This window comes from Oncorhynchus nerka, linkage group LG4, assembly GCF_034236695.1.
Source record: "Oncorhynchus nerka isolate Pitt River linkage group LG4, Oner_Uvic_2.0, whole genome shotgun sequence".
Lineage (NCBI taxonomy): Eukaryota > Metazoa > Chordata > Actinopteri > Salmoniformes > Salmonidae > Oncorhynchus > Oncorhynchus nerka.
In genome coordinates this window covers 9,231,951-9,254,137 of record NC_088399.1, presented here as the reverse complement: position 1 = coordinate 9,254,137, position 22,187 = coordinate 9,231,951, and the positions used below count along the sequence as shown (strand labels likewise).

Sequence of the window (22,187 nt, the reverse complement as noted above, 5' to 3'; positions counted from 1 at the left end):
TCAGTGGGCTCCAGAGTGGAGCAGAGGTCTAAGGCACTGCATCTCAGTGGGCTACGGAGTGGAGCAGAGGTCTAAGACACTGCATCTCAGTGGGCTACCGGGTGGGGCAGAGGTTTAAGACACTGCATCTCAGTGGGCTCCAGAGTGGAGCATCTGTCTAAGGCACTGCATCTCAGTGGGCTCCAGAGTGGAGCAGCTGTCTAAGGCACTGCATCTCAGTGGGCTCCAGAGTGGAGCAGCGCTATAAGACACTGCATCTCAGTGGGCTCCAGAGTGGAGCAGCTGTCTAAGGCAGTGCATCTCAGTGGGCTCCAGAGTGGAGCAGCGCTATAAGACACTGCATCTCAGTGGGCACGCGAGTGGAGCAGCGCTATAAGACACTGCATCTCAGTGGGCTCCCGAGTGGAGCAGCGGTCTAAGGCACTGCATCTCAGTGGGCTACCGGGTGGAGCAGAGGTCTAAGGCACTGCATCTCAGTGGGCTCCCGAGTGGAGCAGCGGTCTAAGGCACTGCATCTCAGTGGGCTACCGGGTGGAGCAGAGGTCTAAGGCACTGCATCTCAGTGGGCTACCAAGTGGTGCAGAGGTCTAAGACACTGCATATCAGTGCTAGAGGAGTCACTACAGACGCTGGTTCGATCCTGGTCTGTATCACAACTGGTTGTTATTGGGAGTCTCATAGGGCGGAGCACAATTGGCCCAGCGTTGTCCGTGTTTGGACAGGGTAGGCCGTCATTGTAAATAAGAATGTGTTAAGTATTTTATACATTTTTTTACCCCTTTTTCTCCCCAATTTCGTGGTTTCCAATTGGTAGTTTACAGTCTTGTCCCATCGCTGCAACTCCCGTACGGACTCGGGCGAAGGACGAGAGCCGTGAGTCCTCCGAAACACGACACCGCCAAGCCGCTCTGCTTCTTGACACAATGCCTGCTTAAACCGGGAGCCAGCCGCACCAATGTGTCGGAGGAAACGTCGTACACCTGGCGACCATGCGCCCGGGCCGAGTGAATGCGTGAATTCACAGAGTGAATGCTAGAGGAGTCACTACAGACGCTGGTTCGATCCTGGTCTGTATCACAACTGGTTGTTATTGGGAGTCTCATAGGGCGGAGCACAATTGGCCCAGCGTTGTCCGTGTTTGGACAGGGTAGGCCGTCATTGTAAATAAGAATGTGTTAAGTATTTTATACATTTTTTTACCCCTTTTTCTCCCCAATTTCGTGGTTTCCAATTGGTAGTTTACAGTCTTGTCCCATCGCTGCAACTCCCGTACGGACTCGGGCGAAGGACGAGAGCCGTGAGTCCTCCGAAACACGACACCGCCAAGCCGCTCTGCTTCTTGACACAATGCCTGCTTAAACCGGGAGCCAGCCGCACCAATGTGTCGGAGGAAACGTCGTACACCTGGCGAGTGAATGCGCCCGGTCCGCCACAGGAGTCGCTAGAGCGCGATGGGAGAAGGACATCCCGGCCGGCCAAACCCTCCCCCTAAACTGGACAACGCTGGGCCAATTGTGCGCTGCCCCATGTGTCTCCAGGTCACGGCCAGCTGTGAGAGATGTGTCCATCTGTCCTGGTTTCAGTCAGGTCTGGACAGAACAGTCCATCCGTCCTGGATTCAATCAGGTCTGGACAGAACAGTCCATTCGCCCTGGTTTCAGTCAGGTCTGGACAGAACAGTCCATTCGCCCTGGTTTCAGTCAGGTCTGGACAGAACAGTCCATTCGCCCTGGTTTCAGTCAGGTCTGGACAGAACAGTCCATTCGCCCTGGTTTCAGTCAGGTCTGGACAGAACAGTCCATCTGCCCAGGTTTCAGTCAGGTCTGGACAGAACAGTCCATCCGCCCAGGTTTCAGTCAGGTCTGGACAGAACAGTCCATCCGTCCTGGATTCAATCAGGTCTGGACAGAACAGTCCATCTGCCCAGGTTTCAGTCAGGTCTGGACAGAACAGTCCATCCGCCCAGGTTTCAGTCAGGTGTGGACAGAACAGTCCATCTGCCCAGGTTTCAGTCAGCTCTGGACAGAACAGTCTATACGCCCTGGTTTCAGTCAGCTCTGGACAGAACAGTCCATACGCCCTGGTTTCAGTCAGCTCTGGACAGAACAGTCCATACGCCCTGGTTTCAGTCAGGTCTGGACAGAACAGTCCCCTGCTATCTGCCTGGGCCTGTCCTCTTCCTAAGGTTGAGCCTTCCAACTTCAGCAACTGGCTGGCTGGCCTTGGTTGTGTGTTCAGAGCTCTTCTTGCTGACCACAGTCCAGCCTTCAGGTCAGTCTGGAAGTCTCCCCTTCTCACCTTGGCCCTCTTTCTTGCCCCCTTGTCCATGTCATCTTATTCATTGTGATTTAAAAAATAAATAGGGTCCTTGACGTACCTCACCCTAGCAGGGATGGGGCCAGGCCCAGAGTGGCGCGTACTTAACCCTCACAGCGCCATGTACTGAGACAAGAGATCCATTCCTATTCACGCCATGCCAAACTTTCATTCCCTTCACACTCCATAGATAGGGCTCAGCATCCTTCACACTCCATAGATAGGGCTCAGCATCCTTCACACTGCTTTACTCCTCAACCAGGGCAACGATTCAGAGCCAAGCTTGATGCTTGGGTTTAGCCTAGCCACCAGATGAAGCGCTTAAAGGGCCCAGCTAGCCACCAGTCGAAGCAATTAAAAGGGCCCAGTTAGCCTAGCCAGTGTAGCCAGCCAAGCCACCAGACGAAGCGCTTAAAGGGCCCAGCTAGCCTAGCCACCAGACGAAGCGCTTAAAGTGCCCAGCTAGCCTAGCCACCAGACGAAGCGCTTAAAGTGCCCAGCTAGCCTAGCCACCAGACGAAGCGCTTAAAGGGCCCAGCTAGCCTAGCCACCAGACGAAGCGCTTAAAGTGCCCAGCTAGAAGTGCCCAGCTAGCCTAGCCACCAGACGAAGCGCTTAGTGCCCAGCTAGCCTAGCCTAGCCACCAGACCAGGCGCTTAAAGTGCCCAGCTAGCCTTGCCACCAGATCAAATCAAATTTAGCTTGTCACATGCGCCGAATATGGAGCGTTTACAGGGCCCAGCTAGCCTAGCCTAGCCACAACTAACATGGGGTGCACAGCTGCAGATTGTTATCAATCCAATAGCATAGTCCGAATTTGTTTACATAAGACAACACTTTGCTCATTGTTTTACTACAGAAATACTGCACCAAACACCTTTTTAGATGTAAAATTGATCAACTAAAACATCCTCAGCAAAAACATCAATAAATTACAGATTATTATCTTATCTTAGATTAATTCTGGGGATTTTAAGAAGCGAAATTGGCTCATGGGGCACAAACATTAACCAAATGCTGACTCAGTCAGGAAACACACTTCCAAGACTGAAATCTCGTATTTCTAATGAGCAACAGAAAAACAGACATGGCAATCAGCGTGTTCTGTGGCTCTTTAAAGGGTCCAGCTAGTCTAGCCATCAGACAGAGCGCTTAAAGAGGCCCTATGGGGGAATCAGTGGATAAAGAGCAGGCTTTTTGGGCCCAGGCCCAATGGTAATATACAGGAGTGCATGTCTGTAAAGCAGAACCAGGGGGGCTCTGTGATTTAAGCTATAACACACACACACACACATTTACCAACACACACACTTTAACACTTGTATACACAAACAAGGCCCCAGAAAGACACACACACAACCTGAGACTCTGGCCATCATCGAGTGCCAACTTCTCCCTGGCAGAGGCAGCCTCTCCAAACCCGATTAGCAATTAAAATGAATAGGAGCTCCTTAAAAAGCTCTCTCCGATAAATTAACACAACTAACTGATTAGAGTACAGTCCCTGGGCACAACACAGAAAAAAATGCTTTAACTGGGGGAACACTGCTCTAACTGGGGGCGCCAGAGGAGATGGCAGCCGTTTTACGGGCTCTTAACCAATTGTGCTAATGTGTGGGGTTTTTTTGCGTTATTTGTCAATTATTTTGTGCAATAATGTTTCTGCCATCATCTCTTATGACATAAAATAGCTTCTGGATATCAGGAGAACGATTACTCGCCCCGTACAGGACAAAGAGCTTCTGGATATCAGGACAGCGATTACTCGCCCCGTACAGGACAAAGAGCTTCTGGATATCAGGACAGCGATTACTCGCCCTGTACTGGACAAAGAGCTTCTGGATATCAGGACAGCGATTACTCGCCCCGTACTGGACAAAGAGCTTCTGGATATCAGGACAGCGATTACTCGCCCCGTACTGGACAAAGAGCTTCTGGATATCAGGACAGCGATTACTCGCCCCGTACTGGACAAAGAGCTTCTGGATATCAGGACAGCGATTACTCGCCCCGTACTGGACAAAGAGCTTCTGGATATCAGGACAGCGATTACTCGCCCCGTACTGGACAAAGAGCTTCTGGATATCAGGACAGCGATTACTCGCCCCGTACTGGACAAAGAGCTTCTGGATATCAGGACAGCGATTACTCGCCCCGTACTGGACAAAGAGCTTCTGGATATCAGGACAGCGATTACTCGCCCCGTACTGGACAAAGATTTTTTTCTTTAACGAGTCGGACACCCGTCAAGGCCATAATCCTCGTCATTCTCGGGAGAAAGAGATGGAGATATCAGGGAAGTAGTTTGGGATGCCTTGTAAGGATCCGACAGTGAGTTGGTAATCTGCCTCTACCATCAGTCCTATTAGCCAACGTACAAAATATTGGATAACAAAATAGATGAACTACAATCACGAATATCCTACCATTGGGACATTAAAAACGAATATCTTATGTTTCTCCAAGTCTTGGCTGAACGACAACATGGATAACATACAGCTGGCGGGGTTTACGCTGCATCAGCAAGATAGAACAGCTGGCTCCGGTAAGACAAGGGGTGGCAATCTGGGTCTATTTGTAAACAACAGCTGGTGCACGAAATCTAATATTAAGGAAGTCTCGAGGTTTTGCCCGCCTGAGGTAGAGTATTTCATGATAAGCTGTAGACCACACTATTTACCAAGAGAGTTTTCATCAATATTTTTCAAAGCTGTCTATTTACCACCACAAATCGATGCTGGCACTAAGACGGTGCTCCTAGTGGCCGGGGATTTTAATGCAGGGAAACTTAAATCTATTTTACCTCATTTCTACCAGCATGTTAAATGTGCAACCAGAAGAAGAAAAAAAACTCTAGATAACCTTTACTCCACACACAGACGCGTACAAAGCTCTCCCTCGCCCTCCATTTGGCAAATCTGACCGTGATTCCTCCTTACAAGTCAAAATACAAGCAGGAATCGCCAGCGACTAGGTCTTTAAAAAAAAGTGGTCAGATGAAGATGCTAAGCTACAGGACTGCTTTGCTATCACAGAATGGAATATGTTCCGGGATTCTTCCGATGGCATTGAGGAGTACACTATATCAGTCACTGGCTTCATCAATAAGCTCATCGATGACGTCGTCCCCACAGTGTCTGCACGTACAGACCCCAAACCAGAAGCCATGGATTACAACATCCGCACTGAGCTAAAGGGAGCGGGACTCAAACCCGGACGCTTATAAGAAATCCCACTATGCTCTCAGACGAACTATCAAACAGGAAAAGTGTCAATACAGGACTAAGATTGAATCGTACGACACCGGCTCCGACGCTCGCATGCAAACGATTACAGACAACAAGGAAGCACAACAACTGCGAGCAGCCCAGTGTCACAAGCCTACCAGACGAGCTAAACTACTTATATGCTCGCTTCGAGGTAAGCAACACTGAAGCATGCATGCATCAGCTGTTCCGGACGACTGTGTGATCACGCTCTCCGTAGCCGATTTAAGACCTTAAGACAGGTTAACATTTGTAATTATTATGGATCCCCATTAGCTGCTGCTTTGGGAGCAGCTACTCTTTCTGGGGCCCAGCGAAATTAGGGAAGTTTATACCATTTATTTTTCAAAATTACAGTACATTCACAGCACACTGTGTGCCCTCAGGCCCCAACTCCACCACTACCACATATCTACAGTACTAAATCCATGTGTATGTAGTATAGTGTGTATGTTATCGTGTGTGTGTGTGAGTATGTGTATGGGCCTGTTTGTGTTTCTTCACAGTCCCCACTGTTCCATAAGGTGTTTTTTCATCTGTTTTTTTGCGTCAGTTACTTGATGTGGAATAGAGTTCCAAGTAGTCATGGCTCTATATAGCACTGTGTGCCTCCCATAGTCTGTTCTGGACTTGGGGACTGTGAAGAGACCTCTTGTGGCATATGCATGGGTGTCTGAGCTGTGTGCCAGTAGTATAGACAGACAGCTTGGTGCATTCAACATGTCAATACCTCTCATAAATAAAAGTAGTGATGAAGTAAGAAGTAATTTTTTGTGGCACCTGACCAAACGACTGAACAGTAGTCAAGGTGCGACAAAACTAGGGCCTGTAGGACCTGCCTTGTTGATAGTGTTGTTAAGAAGGTAGAAACTAGGGCCTGTAGGACCTGCCTTGTTGATACTGTTGTTAAGAAGTCAGAGCAGCGCTTTATTATAGACAGACTTCTCCCCATCTTAGCTACTACTGTATCAATATGTTTTGACCATGACAGTTTACAATCCAGGGTTACTCCAAGCAGTTTAGTCATCTCAACTTGCTCAATTTCCACATTATTTATTACAAGATTTAGTTGAGGTTTAGGGTTTAGTTAACGTTTTATCCCAATTACAATGCTTTGAGTTTTTGAAATATTTAGGACCAACTTATTCCTTGCCACCCATTCTGAAACTAACTGCAGCTCTTTGTTAAGTGTTGCAGTCATTCCAGTCGCTGTAGTAGCTGACGTGTGTAGTGTTGAGTCATCCTCATACATAGTCACTCTGGCTTTACTCAAAGTCAGTGGCATGTCGTTAGTAAAAATTGAAAAAAGGGGCCCAAACGGCTACCCTGGAGAATTCCTGTTTCTAACTGGATTATATTTGAGAGGCTTCCATTAAAAAACACCCTCTGTGTTCTGTTAGACAAGTAACTCTTTATCCACATTTTAGCAGGGGGTGTAAAGCCGTAACACATACGTTTTAGCAGGGGGTGTAAAGCCGTAACACATACGTTTTAGCAGGGGGTGTAAAGCCGTAACACATACGTTTTAGCAGGGGGTGTAAAGCCGTAACACATACATTTTAGCAGGAGGCGTAAAGCCGTAACACATATGTTTTAGCAGGGGGTGTAAAGCCGTAACACATATATTTTAGCAGGAGGTGTAAAGCCGTAACACATATATTTTAGCAGGGGGTGTAAAGCCGTAACACATATCTTTTAGCAGGGGGTGTAAAGCCGTAACACATATGGTTAAGCAGGGGGTGTAAAGCCATAACACATGCGTTTTTACAACAGCAGACTATGATCGATAATGTCAAAAGCTGCACTGAAGTCTAAACAAGACAGCCCCCACAATCATTTCATCATCAATTTCTCTCAGCCAATCATCAGTCATTTGTGTAAGTGCTGTGCTTGCGTGATGTGCTTGTCACAGAGACGGATTACCAGGACGTGAACTCCGAGCACGCGGTGACCAACTGGCATGTGTCTTCACTGACATTTTCAACCTGTCCCTGACTGAGTCTGTAATACCAACAAAGTCCCTGTGCCCAAGAACACTAAGGTAACCTGCCTAAATAACTACAGACCCGTACCACTAACGTCTGTAGCCAAGAAGTGCTTTGAAAGACTGGTCATGGCTCACATCAACACCATTATCCCAGAAAGCCTAGACCCACTCCAATTTGCATAAGGCCCCAACAGATCCACAGATTATGCAATCTCTATTGCACTCCACACTGCCCTTTCCCACCTGAACAAAAGGAACACCAACGTGAGAATGCTGTTCATTGACTACAGCTCAGCGTTCAACACCACAGTGCCCTCAAAGCTCATCACAAAGGTAAGGACACTGGGACTAAACCCCTCCCTCTGCAACTGGATCCTAGACTTCCTGACGGGTCGCCCCCAGGTGGTAAGGTTAGGTAACAACATCACCAACAAACAATGATGGTCCAAACACACCAAGACAGTCGCGAAGAGGGCACGACAAAGCCTATTCCCCATCAAAAGTTTGCACCAAGCCCTCATATCCTCAAAACGTTCTACAGCTGCACCATCGAGAGCATCCTGACTGGTTGCATCACTGCCTGGTATGGCAACTGCTCGGCTTCTGACCGCAAGGCACTAGAGAGGGTAGTGCGTACACCCAGTACATCACTGGGGCCAAGCTTCCTGCTAATCAGGACCTCTATGCCTATAAGGCATTACATGGGTTTGCTCCTACCAATCTCTCCGATTTGGTCCTGCCGTACATACCGACAAGTACGCTACAGTCACAAGACGTTGGCCTCCTTACTGTCCCTTGAATTTCTAAGCAAATTGCTGGAGGCAGGGTTTTCTCCTATAGAGCGACATTTTTATGGAATAGTCTGCCAATCAATGTGAGAGACACAGACTTGGTCTCGACCTTTAAGTCTTTATTGAAGAATCATCTCTTCAGTAGGTCCTAAGATTGAGTGTGTGTGGAGGGGGTAAACTGTTCCAACTGGGGGTAAACTGTTCCAACCGGGGGTAAACTGTTCCAATTGGGGGTAAACTGTTCCAACCGGGGGTAAACTGTTCCAACCGGGGTAAACTGTTCCAACCGGGGTAAACTGTTCCAACCGGGGGTAAACTGTTCCAACCGGGGTAAACTGCTCCAACCGGGGTAAACTGCTCCAACCGGGGTAAACTGCTCCAACTGGGGGTAAACTGCTCCAACATAGGGTAAACTGTTCCAACTGAGGGTAAACTGCTCCAACTGGGGGTAAACTGCTCCAACTAGGGGTAAACTGTTCCAACTGGGGGTAAACTGTTCCAACTGGGGGTAAACTGTTCCAACTGGGGGTAAACTGTTCCAACTGGGGGTAAACTGCTCCAACTGGGGTAAACTGCTCCAACTGGGGGTAAACTGCTCCAACATAGGGTAAACTGTTCCAACTGAGGGTAAACTGCTCCAACTGGGGGTAAACTGCTCCAACTAGGGGTAAACTGCTCCAACTAGGGGGTAAACTGTTCCAACTGGGGGTAAACTGTTCCAACTGGGGTAAACTGCTCCAACTGGGGTAAACTGCTCCAACTGGGGGTAAACTGCTCCAACTGGGGGTAAACTGCTCCAACTGAGGGTAAACCGCTCCAGCGTAGCCTAGTGGTTAGAGCGTTGGAATCCCCACCCCACTCCCAACTGGGGGTAAACTGCTCCAACTGGGGAGGGGGTAAACTGTTCTAACTGGGGTAAAATGTTCTAACTGGGGGTAAACTGTTCTAACTGGGGGTAAATGACTTAAATGTAAATGTAAATGTAAACTGTTCTAACTGGGGATAAACTGTTCTAACTGGGGATAAACTGTTCTAACTGGGGGTAAACTGTTCTAACTGGGGGTAAACTGTTCTAACTGGGGGTAAACTGTTCTAACTGGGGGTAAACTGTTCTAACTGGGGGTAAACTGTTCTAACTGGGGATAAACTGTTCTAACTGGGGGTAAACTGTTCTAACTGGGGGTAAACTGTTCTAACTGGGGTAAACTGTTCTAACTGGGGTAAACTGTTCTAACTGGGGGTAAACTGTTCTAACTGAGGATAAACTGTTCTAACTGGGGGTAAACTGTTCTAACTGGGGGTAAACTGCTCCAACTGGGTGAGGGGGTAAACTGTTCTAATTGGGGGTAAACTGTTCTAACCGGGGTAAACTGCTCCAACTGGGGGTAAACTGCTCCAACTGGGGGTAAACTGCTCCAACTGGGGGTAAACTGCTCCAACTGGGGGTAAACTGTTGGGGGTAAACTGTTCTAACTGGGGGTAAACTGTTCTAACTGGGGATAAACTGTTCTAACTGGGGGTAAACTGTTCTAACTGGGGGTAAACTGTTCTAACTGGGGATAAACTGTTCTAACTGGGGGTAAACTGTTCTAACTGGGGGTAAACTGTTCTAACTGGGGATAAACTGTTCTAACTGGGGGTAAACTGTTCTAACTGGGGGTAAACTGTTCTAACTGAGGATAAACTGTTCTAACTGGGGTAAACTGCTCCAACTGGGTGAGGGGGTAAACTGTTCTAATTGGGGGTAAACTGTTCTTAACTGGGGGTAAACTGTTCTAACTGGGGGTAAACTGTTCTAACTGGGGGTAAACTGCTCCAACTGGGGGTAAACTGCTCCAACTGGGGGTAAACTGCTCCAACTGGGGGTAAACTGCTCCAACTGGGGGTAAACTGCTGCAACTGGGGGTAAACTGCTGCAACTGGGGGTAAACTGCTCCAACTGGGGGTAAACTGTTCTAACTGGGGGTAAACTGTTCTAACTGGGGGTAAACTGTTCTAACTGGGGGTAAACTGTTCTAACTGGGGGTAAACTGTTCTAACTGGGGGTAAACTGTTCTAACTGGGGGTAAACTGTTCTAACTGAGGGTAAGGAAAACAACAAAAAACAAGAGGGCAGATCTGAAAATTCCTATTGACATCAGTATTGTTGAGAATGAGGAGGCTAGAGCTAATCTTGGATTGGTTAAACTTGATTTCAAAAACATCCATTCAAAGTTTATAGAAGTTTTCAAAGGCAAGTTCGATGCTCTCCTCTTTAACCGTCCATGAAATGAACAGTATGTTAAGGGCTGACCCAAATTCTCCACAAACCTAAGCAATCACTGAAATTGATTCCAAAGAACCAAGAGAGACGTTTTCCATGTACTTGACAGAGGAAAAGATGACCACATGTCGGGCTGAGGTTGTGTCACTTCAGCTGGCTTAATACTCACAGAGATGAACATCTCCTAGACCCACTCTCACAGAGAGATTAACATCTCCTAGACCCACTCTCACAGAGAGATTAACATCTCCTAGAACAACTCTCAGAGAGATTAACATCTCCTAGACCCACTCTCACAGAGATTAACATCTCCTACCCCCACTCTCACAGAGAGATTAACATCTCCTAGACCCACTCTCACAGAGAGATTAACATCTCCTAGAACAACTCTCACAGAGAGATTAACATCTCCTAGACCCACTCTCACAGAGAGATTAACATCTCCTAGAACAACTCTCAGAGAGATTAACATCTCCTAGACCCACTCTCACAGAGATTAACATCTCCTAGACCCACTCTCAGAGAGATTAACATCTCCTAGAACAACTCTCAGAGAGATTAACATCTCCTAGACCCACTCTCACAGAGATTAACATATTTTATCACACAGAGATTAAAACACAACAACGTATCTACACATTATGTCAGAGCATATCGCCTGACAATTCAGAAACAAAATCTACTTTGATAACTAAAGCCTGATATAACCATGTCATACTTAATGACTAGCCAATTCATTTATCCAATTCAATAAACAAAGTGTTCCTCGGGAGGAGGGAGAGAAACGGGAGACTGGTTTCCAAACAGGGTAAAAAGGGGGACTGGTTTCCAGACAGGGTCCTGTGCCAAAAAGGAAACCGAGTCAGAGCTGAAAAATTTAGAGCGTAATACAACGTACAACACGAGTTTGCAGCTTGACATCTGGACTTCTGGAATCATTGCGATCGCTGTGATGAATATTCGGGGAAATAAAGGGTGGTGGGAGAGGAGGAGGAGGAGACTTGGTGATGGGGAGGTGGTTGTTTCCTTTCCTGGATTTGCGACTGACGAAATACACATTTCTCATTGGGTAGGAGGAGGGTTCTTTTTTTTTAAACTTTTTTTTTGATTGGCTTTCACTTTTTCATTTTGGCAAGGCTTTCAGAATTCTTAGGCCTTTACACTTTTCCTCTGCTGAAAAACAGAGCCGAAGAGGAGAAAGAAAAAAAAGAAAGGTATGTGAAAGTGAAAAGCTTTTGAAATTGAAAACGGCCTATAATTATAAGCTGGAGGAAATGCATAATCAGAATCTGATTGCTCGTTTTAATCAGACTGTCATTACGGACTGCTTATCGGACGGACCAAGGCCTGTATTTGGACGCTGCTTACAAATTGCTTGACAAATGGTCTTATGAGAAAACATACATATTGGATAAATAATATGTCCATCCGGGGTAACAGCATTTCATCGTCACCATGTATGTGGCTCTTGGTTATGGGGCATAATAACTGTGTGCGTGTGCGTGCGTGTGTGTCAAAATGTTTTTGTGTGCACAATCAATCAGTGAAGGTTTGACAGGTGGAATCTACAGATCAACTGTATTACAAAGCCTGGCTAAAATCTCATATTGTTCTGTTTATCGTGTTTAACAGCTAATATGGAGGCCACATGTTCCCTTATAACGTTCCCTTGGCCAGCCGTTTGCTTTGCTCCAAGAAAAGCACCATGTGAATTGCATGCTGTTTCAGTGGAAATAGACCCTAAAAGGATTGCCTTGTACTGTTTTCCTTCTTCCCCCTTAACAATCTTAACTCAGTCTCAAGATAAAAAAGTAGGTGTTGAAATCTATGGATGTCAAATCTAGGGATGGAAACAGTTGACATTTTTAAAATATATATCATCAGCAGCCGGGGAGTAGTTGTTGTTTGGGGTTAACTGCCTTGCTCAAGGGCACAACGGCACATATTCTGCTTTGTCGGCTTGGGGATTCGAACATGCAATCTTTCAGTTACTGGCCCAACTCTCTTAACCGCAAGGCTACACGCCCTGAATCCAGAACCCTAGCGTTGCTAGCGCTATGCTCTCCCAACTGAGCCAAAGGAAGGACTATGTTATGGTTGCTTTATAAGGACTTACATTCGTACAAAGAGGGACTGCTTGGCGGCCAGGCCGGGGGACGAGTACTTCTCGACCAGGGCCAGAGTGCTGAAACCAAACTTGTGGATGGGCTCATTGGAGTCCAAAGGGGGGAAGTCTGTGTCCACCTCCCCGTCATCCTCTGCTATGTGGAGGCAGTATGCATTCACGTTCTCACTGGAGGAGAGAGAGAGAGAACAGGGGGGAGAGAGAGGAAGGATAGGAGAGAGAGGCAGAGAAAAACAGGTGGGGGGGAAGGATAGGAGAGAGGCAGAGAAAAAGAACAGGGGGAGAGAGAGAGGGAAGGATAGGAGAGAGAGGCAGAGAAAAAGAACAAGGGGAGAGAGAGAGGAAGGATAGGAGAGAGAGGCAGAGAAAAAGAACAAGGGGAGAGAGAGAGGAAGGATAGGAGAGAGAGGCAGAGAAAAAGAACAAGGGGAGAGAGAGAGGAAGGATAGGAGAGAGAGGCAGAGAAAAAGAACAAGGGGAGAGAGAGAGAGGAAGGATAACAGAGAGAGGCAGAGAAAAAAGGGGGGCAGAGGGTTGAGAGAGAAAGAGGGAGGATAGGAAAGAAAGAGAAACAGAGAAATATAGAGACAGAAAAGAGAACGAAAAGCAGGATATGAGAGGGAGGTAGGAGGGACAGAAACAGGGAGGATGAGAGGGAGGTAGGAGGGAAAGAAACAGGGAGGATGAGAGGAAAGTAGGAGGGAGGTAGGAGGGAAAGAAACAGGGAGGATGAGAGGGAAGTAGGAGGGAGGTAGGAGGGACAGAAACAGGGAGGATGAGAGGGAGGTAGGAGGGACAGAAACAAAGAGGATGAGAGGGAGTTAGGAGGGACAGAAACAGGGAGGATGAGAGGGAGGTAGGAGGGACAGAAACAGGGAGGATGAGAGAAAAAGGGAGTGACAATATTTAATATTTGTTACATCAGTGAATAAAGAATAGATCTGCTAGCAAAGTGACCGTGAAGCCAAACTCTGTTAAAGTGAAATGGAGTTCAGTTCAGTGCATGCATGCATTTGTGTATGTACTTTTGTGTGTGTGTGTGTGTGTGTGTGTGTGTGCACACACTTTAAAACAGTCCACACAATCCTGTCAGCAACACTTGTGTCCATAACCTCGCTCTCTGCTAGCATCTCAGTGCTAGAGGTGTCCCTCGAGACCCTGGTTCGAACCCAGGCTGTATCACAACTGGCCGTGATTGGGAGTACCACAGGGCGGTGCACAATTGGCCCAGCGGCGTCCAGGTTTGGTCGGTGTAGGGTGTCATTGTAAATATGAATTTGTTCTTAACTTACTTGCCTAGTTAAATAAAGGTTAAATAAATTGAGTACCCACCCCCTAGTCCCCTCTCTCCACCCCACCCCCTAGTCTCCTCTCTCTGTCCCACTCCACCCCCTAGTCTCCTATCTCCGCCCCCAACCCTAGTCCACTCTCATTCCACCCCCACCCCTAAAGAGTACCCTCTCTCTGCACCCACCCCCTAAAGAGTACCCTCTCTCTGCCCCCACCCCCTAAAGAGTACCCTCTCCCCCCACCCCCTCTCTCTCTGCCCCTACCCTCTAAAGAGTACCCTCTCTCTGCCCCCACCCCCTAAAGAGTACCCTCTCTCTGCCCCTACCCTCTAAAGAGTACCCTCTCTCTGCCCCCACCCCCTAAAGAGTCCCCACACTCTGCCCTACCCCAACCCCCTGAAGCACCGTCTTGGCATCCATTCACGGTTTCCATGAAAACCTTAGAGCGGCTACGACCGCCCCCAGCTTTGGAAAGTAACAATGACAGACACTGAACAAAACAAACAGCGACACGATTTACGCCGTCGGGGCAATTAAAAGAGAGGGTAATTAAAATGGAGACAACAGAGAGGGGCTTGTTCTAGTGGGGTGTATAGAATGGAACAACTTGGGGGTCTGGGAACGCAGAGAGCTCTGTGTGTATCCCTCCAAAAGCCTTTCTTTCCATCACTTCCATCACGTACATTTACACATACTCAGTGTTACCTGGTGATATGGTGCTGTTAGACAACAAACTTAGAATGTTACCTGGTGATATGGTGCTGCTAGTGATAGACAACATACTCAGAATGTTACCTGGTGATATGGTGCTGTTAGTGATAGACAACATACTCAGAATGTTACCTGGTGATATGGTGCTGATAGACAACATACTCAGAATGTTACCTGGTGATATGGTGCTGCTAGTGATAGACAACATACTCAGAATGTTACCTGGTGATATGGTGCTGCTAGTGATAGACAACATACTCAGAATGTTACCTGGTGATATGGTGCTGCTAGTGATAGACAACATACTCAGAATGTTACCTGGTGATATGGTGCTGCTAGTGATAGACAACATACTCAGAATGTTACCTGGTGATATGGTGCTGTTAGTGATAGACAACATACTCAGAATGTTACCTGCTGATATGGTGCTGCTAGTGATAGACAACATACTCAGAATGTTACCTGGTGATATGGTGCTGTTAGACAACATACTCAGAATGTTACCTGGTGATATGGTGCTGTTAGTGATAGACAACATACTCAGAATGTTACCTGGTGATATGGTGCTGCTAGTGATAGACAACATACTCAGAATGTTACCTGGTGATATGGTGCTGTTAGTGATAGACAACATACTCAGAATGTTACCTGGTGATATGGTGCTGTTAGACAACATACTCAGAATGTTACCTGGTGATATGGTGCTGCTAGTGATAGACAACATACTCAGAATGTTACCTGGTGATATGGTGCTGCTAGTGATAGACAACATACTCAGAATGTTACCTGGTGATATGGTGCTGCTAGTGTTAGACAACATACTCAGAATGTTACCTGGTGATATGGTGCTGCTAGTGATAGACAACATACTCAGAATGTTACCTGGTGATATGGTGCTGCTAGTGATAGACAACATACTCAGAATGTTACCTGGTGATATGGTGGTGCTAGTGATAGACAACATACTCAGAATGTTACCTGGTGATATGGTGCTGCTAGTGATAGACAACATACTCAGAATGTTACCTGGTGATATGGTGCTGCTAGTGATAGACAACATACTCAGAATGTTACCTGGTGATATGGTGCTGTTAGACAACATACTCAGAATGTTACCTGGTGATATGGTGCTGCTAGTGTTAGACAACATACTCAGAATGTTACCTGGTGATATGGTGCTGCTAGTGATAGACAACATACTCAGAATGTTACCTGGTGATATGGTGCTGCTAGTGTTAGACAACATACTCAGAATGTTACCTGGTGATATGGTGCTGCTAGTGTTAGACAACATACTCAGAATGTTACCTGGTGATATGGTGCTGCTAGTGATAGACAACATACTCAGAATGTTACCTGGTGATATGGTGCTGCTAGACAACATACTCAGAATGTTACCTGGTGATATGGTGCTGCTAGTGATAGACAACATACTCAGAATGTTACCTGGTGATATGGTGCTGCTAGTGATAGACAACATACTCAGAATGTTACCTGGTGATATGGTGCTGCTAGTGATAGACAACATACTCAGAATGTTACCTGGTGATATGGTGCTGTTAGACAACATACTCAGAATGTTACCTGGTGATATGGTGCTGCTAGTGATAGACAACATACTCAGAATATTACCTGGTGATATGATGCTGCTAGTGATAACATACTCATTCCAAAACACTATATATCCATTTTCATAAATGTTGATCAATTAGCTTTTATTGTTTAATTAAGGAAATTATGAAAGAGATTGGTGTGCTTTTTCACTATCTAATCATGGCATGGGGTTGTTCAATGACAGACATGTATTTGTTTAAAATCTATCACTTGATGATTTCAGAGACAAATAATTATGTATTTTCGCAATATATCCACCTCACTCTCAGAAAAATAAGTGTACTGCTAGGTTTCACACAGTCAACTGGAACAAATAACTACATATTTAATAGAGAACTGTACAAATGATACATTTATGATATCAATATTAAAACAATGTTTAAAAAACATTTAATTCAATATAGTAATATGAGATCTGTATGTAAAACATTTACATTTGACATTTTTGTCATTTAGCAGGTGCTCATCCTGTCAGTCAGTCTGGTGGTGCTGGTCCTACCTGTCAGTCAGTCTGGTGGTGCTGGTCCTACCTGTCAGTCAGTCTGGTGGTGCTGGTCCTACCTGTCAGTCAAAAAATACATCATGTCAGTCAGTCTGGTGGTGCTGGTCCTACCTGTCAGTCAAATGGTGGTGCTGGTCCTACCTGTGCTCTGGTGGTGCTGGTCCTACCTGTCAGTCAACTGGTGGTGCTGGTCCTACCTGTCAGTCAGTCTGGTGGTGCTGGTCCTAACAGTAAAAGACATCCTGTCAGTCAGTCTGGTGGTGCTGGTCCTACCAGTCAGTCAGTCTGGTGGTGCTGGTCCTACCTGTCAGTCAGTCTGGTGGTGCTGGTCCTACAGTAAAGACATCCTGTCAGTCAGTCTGGTGGTGCTGGTCCTACCTGACATCAGTCAGTCTGGTGGTGCTGGTCCTACCTGTCAGTCAGTCTGGTGGTGCTGGTCCTACCTGTCAGTCAGTCTGGTGGTGCTGGTCCTACCTGTCAGTCAGTCTGGTGGTGCTGGTCCTAACAGTAAAATACATCCCGTCAGTCAGTCTGGTGGTGCTGGTCCTACCTGTCAGTCAGTCTGGTGGTGCTGGTCCTACCTGTCAGTCAGTCTGGTGGTGCTGGTCCTACCTGTCAGTCAGTCTGGTGGTGCTGGTCCTACCTGTCAGTCAGTCTGGTGGTGCTGGTCCTACCTGTCAGTCAGTCTGGTGGTGCTGGTCCTAACAGTAAAAGACATCCTGTCAGTCAGTCTGGTGGTGCTGGTCCTAACAGTAAAATACATCCCGTCAGTCAGTCTGGTGGTGCTGGTCCTACCAGTAAAGACATCCTGTCAGTCAGTCTGGTGGTGCTGGTCCTACCTGTCAGTCAGTCTGGTGGTGCTGGCTATACCAGTAAAGACATCCTGTCAGTCAGTCTGGTGGTGCTGGTCCTACCAGTAAAGACATCCTGTCAGTCAGTCTGGTGGTGCTGGTCCTAAAGACCCTGTCAGTCAGTCTGGTGGTGCTGGTCCTACCAGTAAAGACATCCTGTCAGTCAGTCTGGTGGTGCTGGCCATACCAGTAAAGACATCCTGTCAGTCAGTCTGGTGGTGCTGGTCCTACCAGTAAAGACATCCTGTCAGTCAGTCTGGTGGTGCTGGTCCTACCAGTAAAGACATCCTGTCAGTCAGTCTGGTGGTGCTGGCCATACCAGTAAAGACATCCTGTCAGTCAGTCTGGTGGTGCTGGTCCTACCAGTAAAGACATCCTGTCAGTCAGTCTTGGTGGTGCTGGCCCTACCATTAAAGACATCCTGTCAGTCAGTCTGGTGGTGCTGGTCCTACCAGTAAAGACATCCTGTCAGTCAGTCTGGTGGTGCTGGCCCTACCATTAAAGACATCCTGTCAGTCAGTCTGGTGGTGCTGGTCCTACCTGTCAGTCAGTCTGGTGGTGCTGGTCCTAACAGTAAAAGACATCCTGTCAGTCAGTCTGGTGGTGCTGGTCCTACCTGTTAGTCAGTCTGGTGGTGCTGGTCCTAACAGTAAAAGACATCCTGTCAGTCAGTCTGGTGGTGCTGGTCCTAACAGTAAAGACATCCTGTCAGCCAGTCTGTCACCCAGACAGACAGAGACAGAGAGACAGAAAGAAAGAGAGAGAGAGAGAGCAGGTGGAGCGAGGGAGGCAGGGAGGGAGGGAGAGAGAGGGTGGAGAGGAGAGAGAGGGTGGAGAGGAGAGGGTGGAAAGGAGAGAGAGGGTGGAAAGGAGAGAGAGGGGTGGAGAGGAGAGAGGGGAGAGAGGGGGTGGAGAGGAGAGAGAGAGGGTGGAGAGGAGAGAGAGAGGGTGGAGAGAGGGTGGAGAGGAGAGAGAGGGGTGGAGAGGAGGAGAGGGTGGAGAGGAGAGGAGGGTGGAGAGGAGAGAGAGGTGGAGAGGAGAGAGAGGGTGGAGAGGAGAGAGAGAGGGTGGAGAGGAGAGAGAGGGGTGGAGAGGAGAGAGGAGAGGGGGGTGGAGGAGAGAGAGAGAGAGGTGGAGAGAGAGAGAGGGGTGGAGAGGAGAGAGAGGGGGAGAGAGAGAGAGAGAGAGGGTGGAGAGGAGAGAGAGGGTGGAGAGGAGAGAGAGAGGGTGGAGAGGAGAGAGGGGGTGGAGAGGAGAGAGAGAGGGTGGAGGTGGAGAGAGAGAGAGAGGGGTGGAGAGGAGAGAGAGAGGGTGGAGAGGAGAGAGAGAGGGTGGAGAGGAGAGAGAGGGTGGAGAGGAGAGAGAGAGGGTGGAGAGGGAGAGAGAGAGGGTGGAGAGAGAGGAGAGGAGAGAGAGGGGTGGAGAGGAGAGAGAGAGGGTGGAGAGGGTGGAGAGGAGAGAGGAGGGTGGAGAGGAGGAGAGGGTGGAGAGAAGGGTGGAGGGTGGAGAGGAGAGAGAGAGGGTGGAGAGAAGAGAGAGAGGGTGGAGAGGAGAGACAGGGTGGAGAGGGGAGAGAGGGTGGAGAGAGGGGGCGAGAGAGGTGGGACGTAACGAGAGAGATTTGAAAGAGATGTGGGGGACGGGAAAATCGCAAACCCATCCGACAAGTCAGTTTCCACACCCAACACCGACTGTACCACAATTATCCCTGTACCGCTTTCCCTCTCTCCTTTCCCTCGCTCCTCCCACCTCTTTCAGTCATTCTCACAGCACATCGTCTCGTCTGGTTCCCTGTCGTACAAACACTCACTGTTTCCCGAAAGACAAGAGAGTAAAGACAAGCATCCCTCGAGCCACAAGTCACAAGTACTGTTCTAGAAATTAGAAGATAAGTACAGAAATACAAAACTTTGAAACAGACTGTATATTCTATTTGCAACCATCTAGTCTCAAGGGGATTTGTGCTCCGCCTACATTCGGAGAAACACTTCTTCCACTAATAGCGCTCTTCATGAACGTGGCGTATTGATTCACACAAGCTTAACAAACTGCTAACTTTTATCATTTACCAGTTTTGTAAAACAACAATCACTCCACCTCATCCCTTCAGTCTTTCTTTATTCTGCAATTTGGTGGTGGTGGTGGGGGTCAAAGGTCACTGTCATTTCCACAGAAGGGAGGGGTGATTATACCCTCTATCTGTTCCTCTCCTCTGCACGTGGCAGGGCCCTCCAGGGGACCAAGGACTCATTTGCTACCTTCTTTTAAATATCAAACACTTTTCATTGGAATGGCCAGCATGTCAATTTCATTATCCATGTAGACGTGCCAAGTTAACGAAGAACTTTCTAATTTGCACCCATTATAAAGAGCGACTTGGTATTTTTTGTTTCTAATATGAAGATTTAAGAGCACCTTTGAACTCTGGCGTAGCTAGCGAATAACGCCTTGTAACCACTCAGCAAGCACTCTCAGGGTTCATCTACGCACTGCATCTCAGCACCTAGAGCTCTCCACTGTCTCCAGCCTTCATCAGATCCATTATCATAGTGGCCCAGGGCTCTTCCCTAGGGACAAGAACTGCTTTAGGTGGTGGTGGTGGGGGGTGGGTTCAAAGGTCATGTCATTTCTACAGAAAGGAGGGGTGAGTGTACCCCCTATCATCCTTGATCTGTACCTCTTCTCTCCTTCTCATCCCTTCCTCTTCACTGTGTATGGCAGGGCCCTCCAGGGGACTAAAGGCTCATTGCTATGCCACTCATGTCCCACCTCAACCTCCCAACTGTCCACATTGGGCTTTGTGCTGGCTGGGTGTTTTGTTGTTGTTTTGTTACACCCCCCCCCTCTCTCTCTCTTATTATGCATTCTTTCTCTGTCCCCCCCCCCCCCCCTCTCCTCCTCCCCTCCAAACAGTATCCACTTTCAGACTGGCTATCTAATAAATCCTGATGTTGTGCCACAGACCGAGGAGTTGCATTCTTCCACGGTTGATTGTGTGAACCGTGGAGACTATTCAAGTAAACAAGGGGAGAAATCTTAGTGTTGTGATGATGAGACGCTGGCGATCGATAGGGGAACACATTAGACCAGATATCACAGACAGATGATTATCCAAAGAAAGTATTTTACTGTTCAAATCAGGGTTGGGGTCAATTCCATTTTAAATTCAGTGAGTTCAGCAAGTAAACCCGAAATGACAATATTCCTCAATTTTTTGGACTTTCGGTTTCTGCGCTGACCCCAACCCTGGCTCAAACACATCCACTAGTTCATAATGTTATTATATTGTCATTTTTGTGTTTGTATTTTCATAAATTATGTTGGTGTATTTTTTGTTTGAGTGGTCACTACTTCCCACAAGTCTAAAAGCATTGAATTACTGGAAGCATAGGCTATGGCAAGGGGTCCCCGAGCTGCAATTCTATTTCAAATAGGCATATACTTCTCTACCCTGCAACTCTTTCCCAAGGCCTTGGTGTACAAGAGACATGTTATCTTTTAATATACCTTGTCAAATAATGGACAACAAAACACTAAGAGGCCGCATGAAATTATATTTGACTCTCAATATTACAATTATTCATAGAGAAACAACTAAAATGTATGTTCTGAGTCCATGTCAATGCCTAAATCACACCAGAAGACCGATTTTGGAGGTCAGATTTTTGTGGGGTGTATTTAGAAAGAGGAATGTGTCGGTCTTAGTGATGTTTCTGTCAGGTTTTTGTGGGGTGTATTTAGAAAGAGGAACGTGTCGGTCTTAGTGATGTTTCTGTCAGGTCGACCGATACAGCACACGTCATGGCAGAATGTGCAAAAACAAGGGCCACTTAATCCATATAAATATTCATGATGTCTTTCTGTCAGGTAAGTCTACTTTGAAGTTAATATTTAATTGAGAAGGTTTCGGGGGAAAGTCTTTGTCTACCCATAAGATGGTCATCATTAAATAGCATCGATAGACAACTCTGCACCCCAAATAGACAAACAGCAATATTGTTAAATTTGGCTTTTTAAGCCAATAGTGGCTAAGCAGGGCTAGGATAATGTCAATGTGGCTTCTGATTGGATAGAAGGCGGGAGCTATATGTTTATGACAGTTTGCGATGGAACATATTAAAAACAAATGCATGTACTTTCAGAATTGCTTGGTGAGATACTCATAGGGGAGCTGAGAGCTATGGGTAGTCCCCTGGGCTAGAGGGAGATCTACCTGTGAGAAACCCCTGGGCTAGAGGGAGATCTACCTGTGAGAAACCCCTGGGCTAGAGGGAGATCTACCTGTGAGAAACCCCTGGGCTAGAGGGAGATCTACCTGTGAGAAACCCCTGGGCTAGAGGGAGATCTACCTGTGAGAAACCCCTGGGCTAGAGGGAGATCTACCTGTGAGAAACCCCTGGGCTAGAGGGAGATCTACCTGTGAGAAACCCCTGGGTTAGAGGGAGATCTACCTGATGGAAAACCCTGAGCTA

At 47.3% G+C, this 22,187-nt stretch overlaps 1 protein-coding gene across 2 annotated transcripts in view; it reads right to left on the bottom strand.

Moving 5' to 3' along the window:
* Nucleotides 1–22,187, bottom strand: part of mapkap1 (MAPK associated protein 1) — a 130,438-nt gene that overhangs the window by 72,237 nt on the left and 36,014 nt on the right. For both annotated transcript variants that reach the window (XM_065017205.1, XM_065017206.1), the window contains one exon: nucleotides 12,740–12,916. In XM_065017205.1, the coding sequence (XP_064873277.1) occupies nucleotides 12,740–12,916 (177 nt within the window). The remainder of the gene's footprint in view (nucleotides 1–12,739; nucleotides 12,917–22,187) is intronic.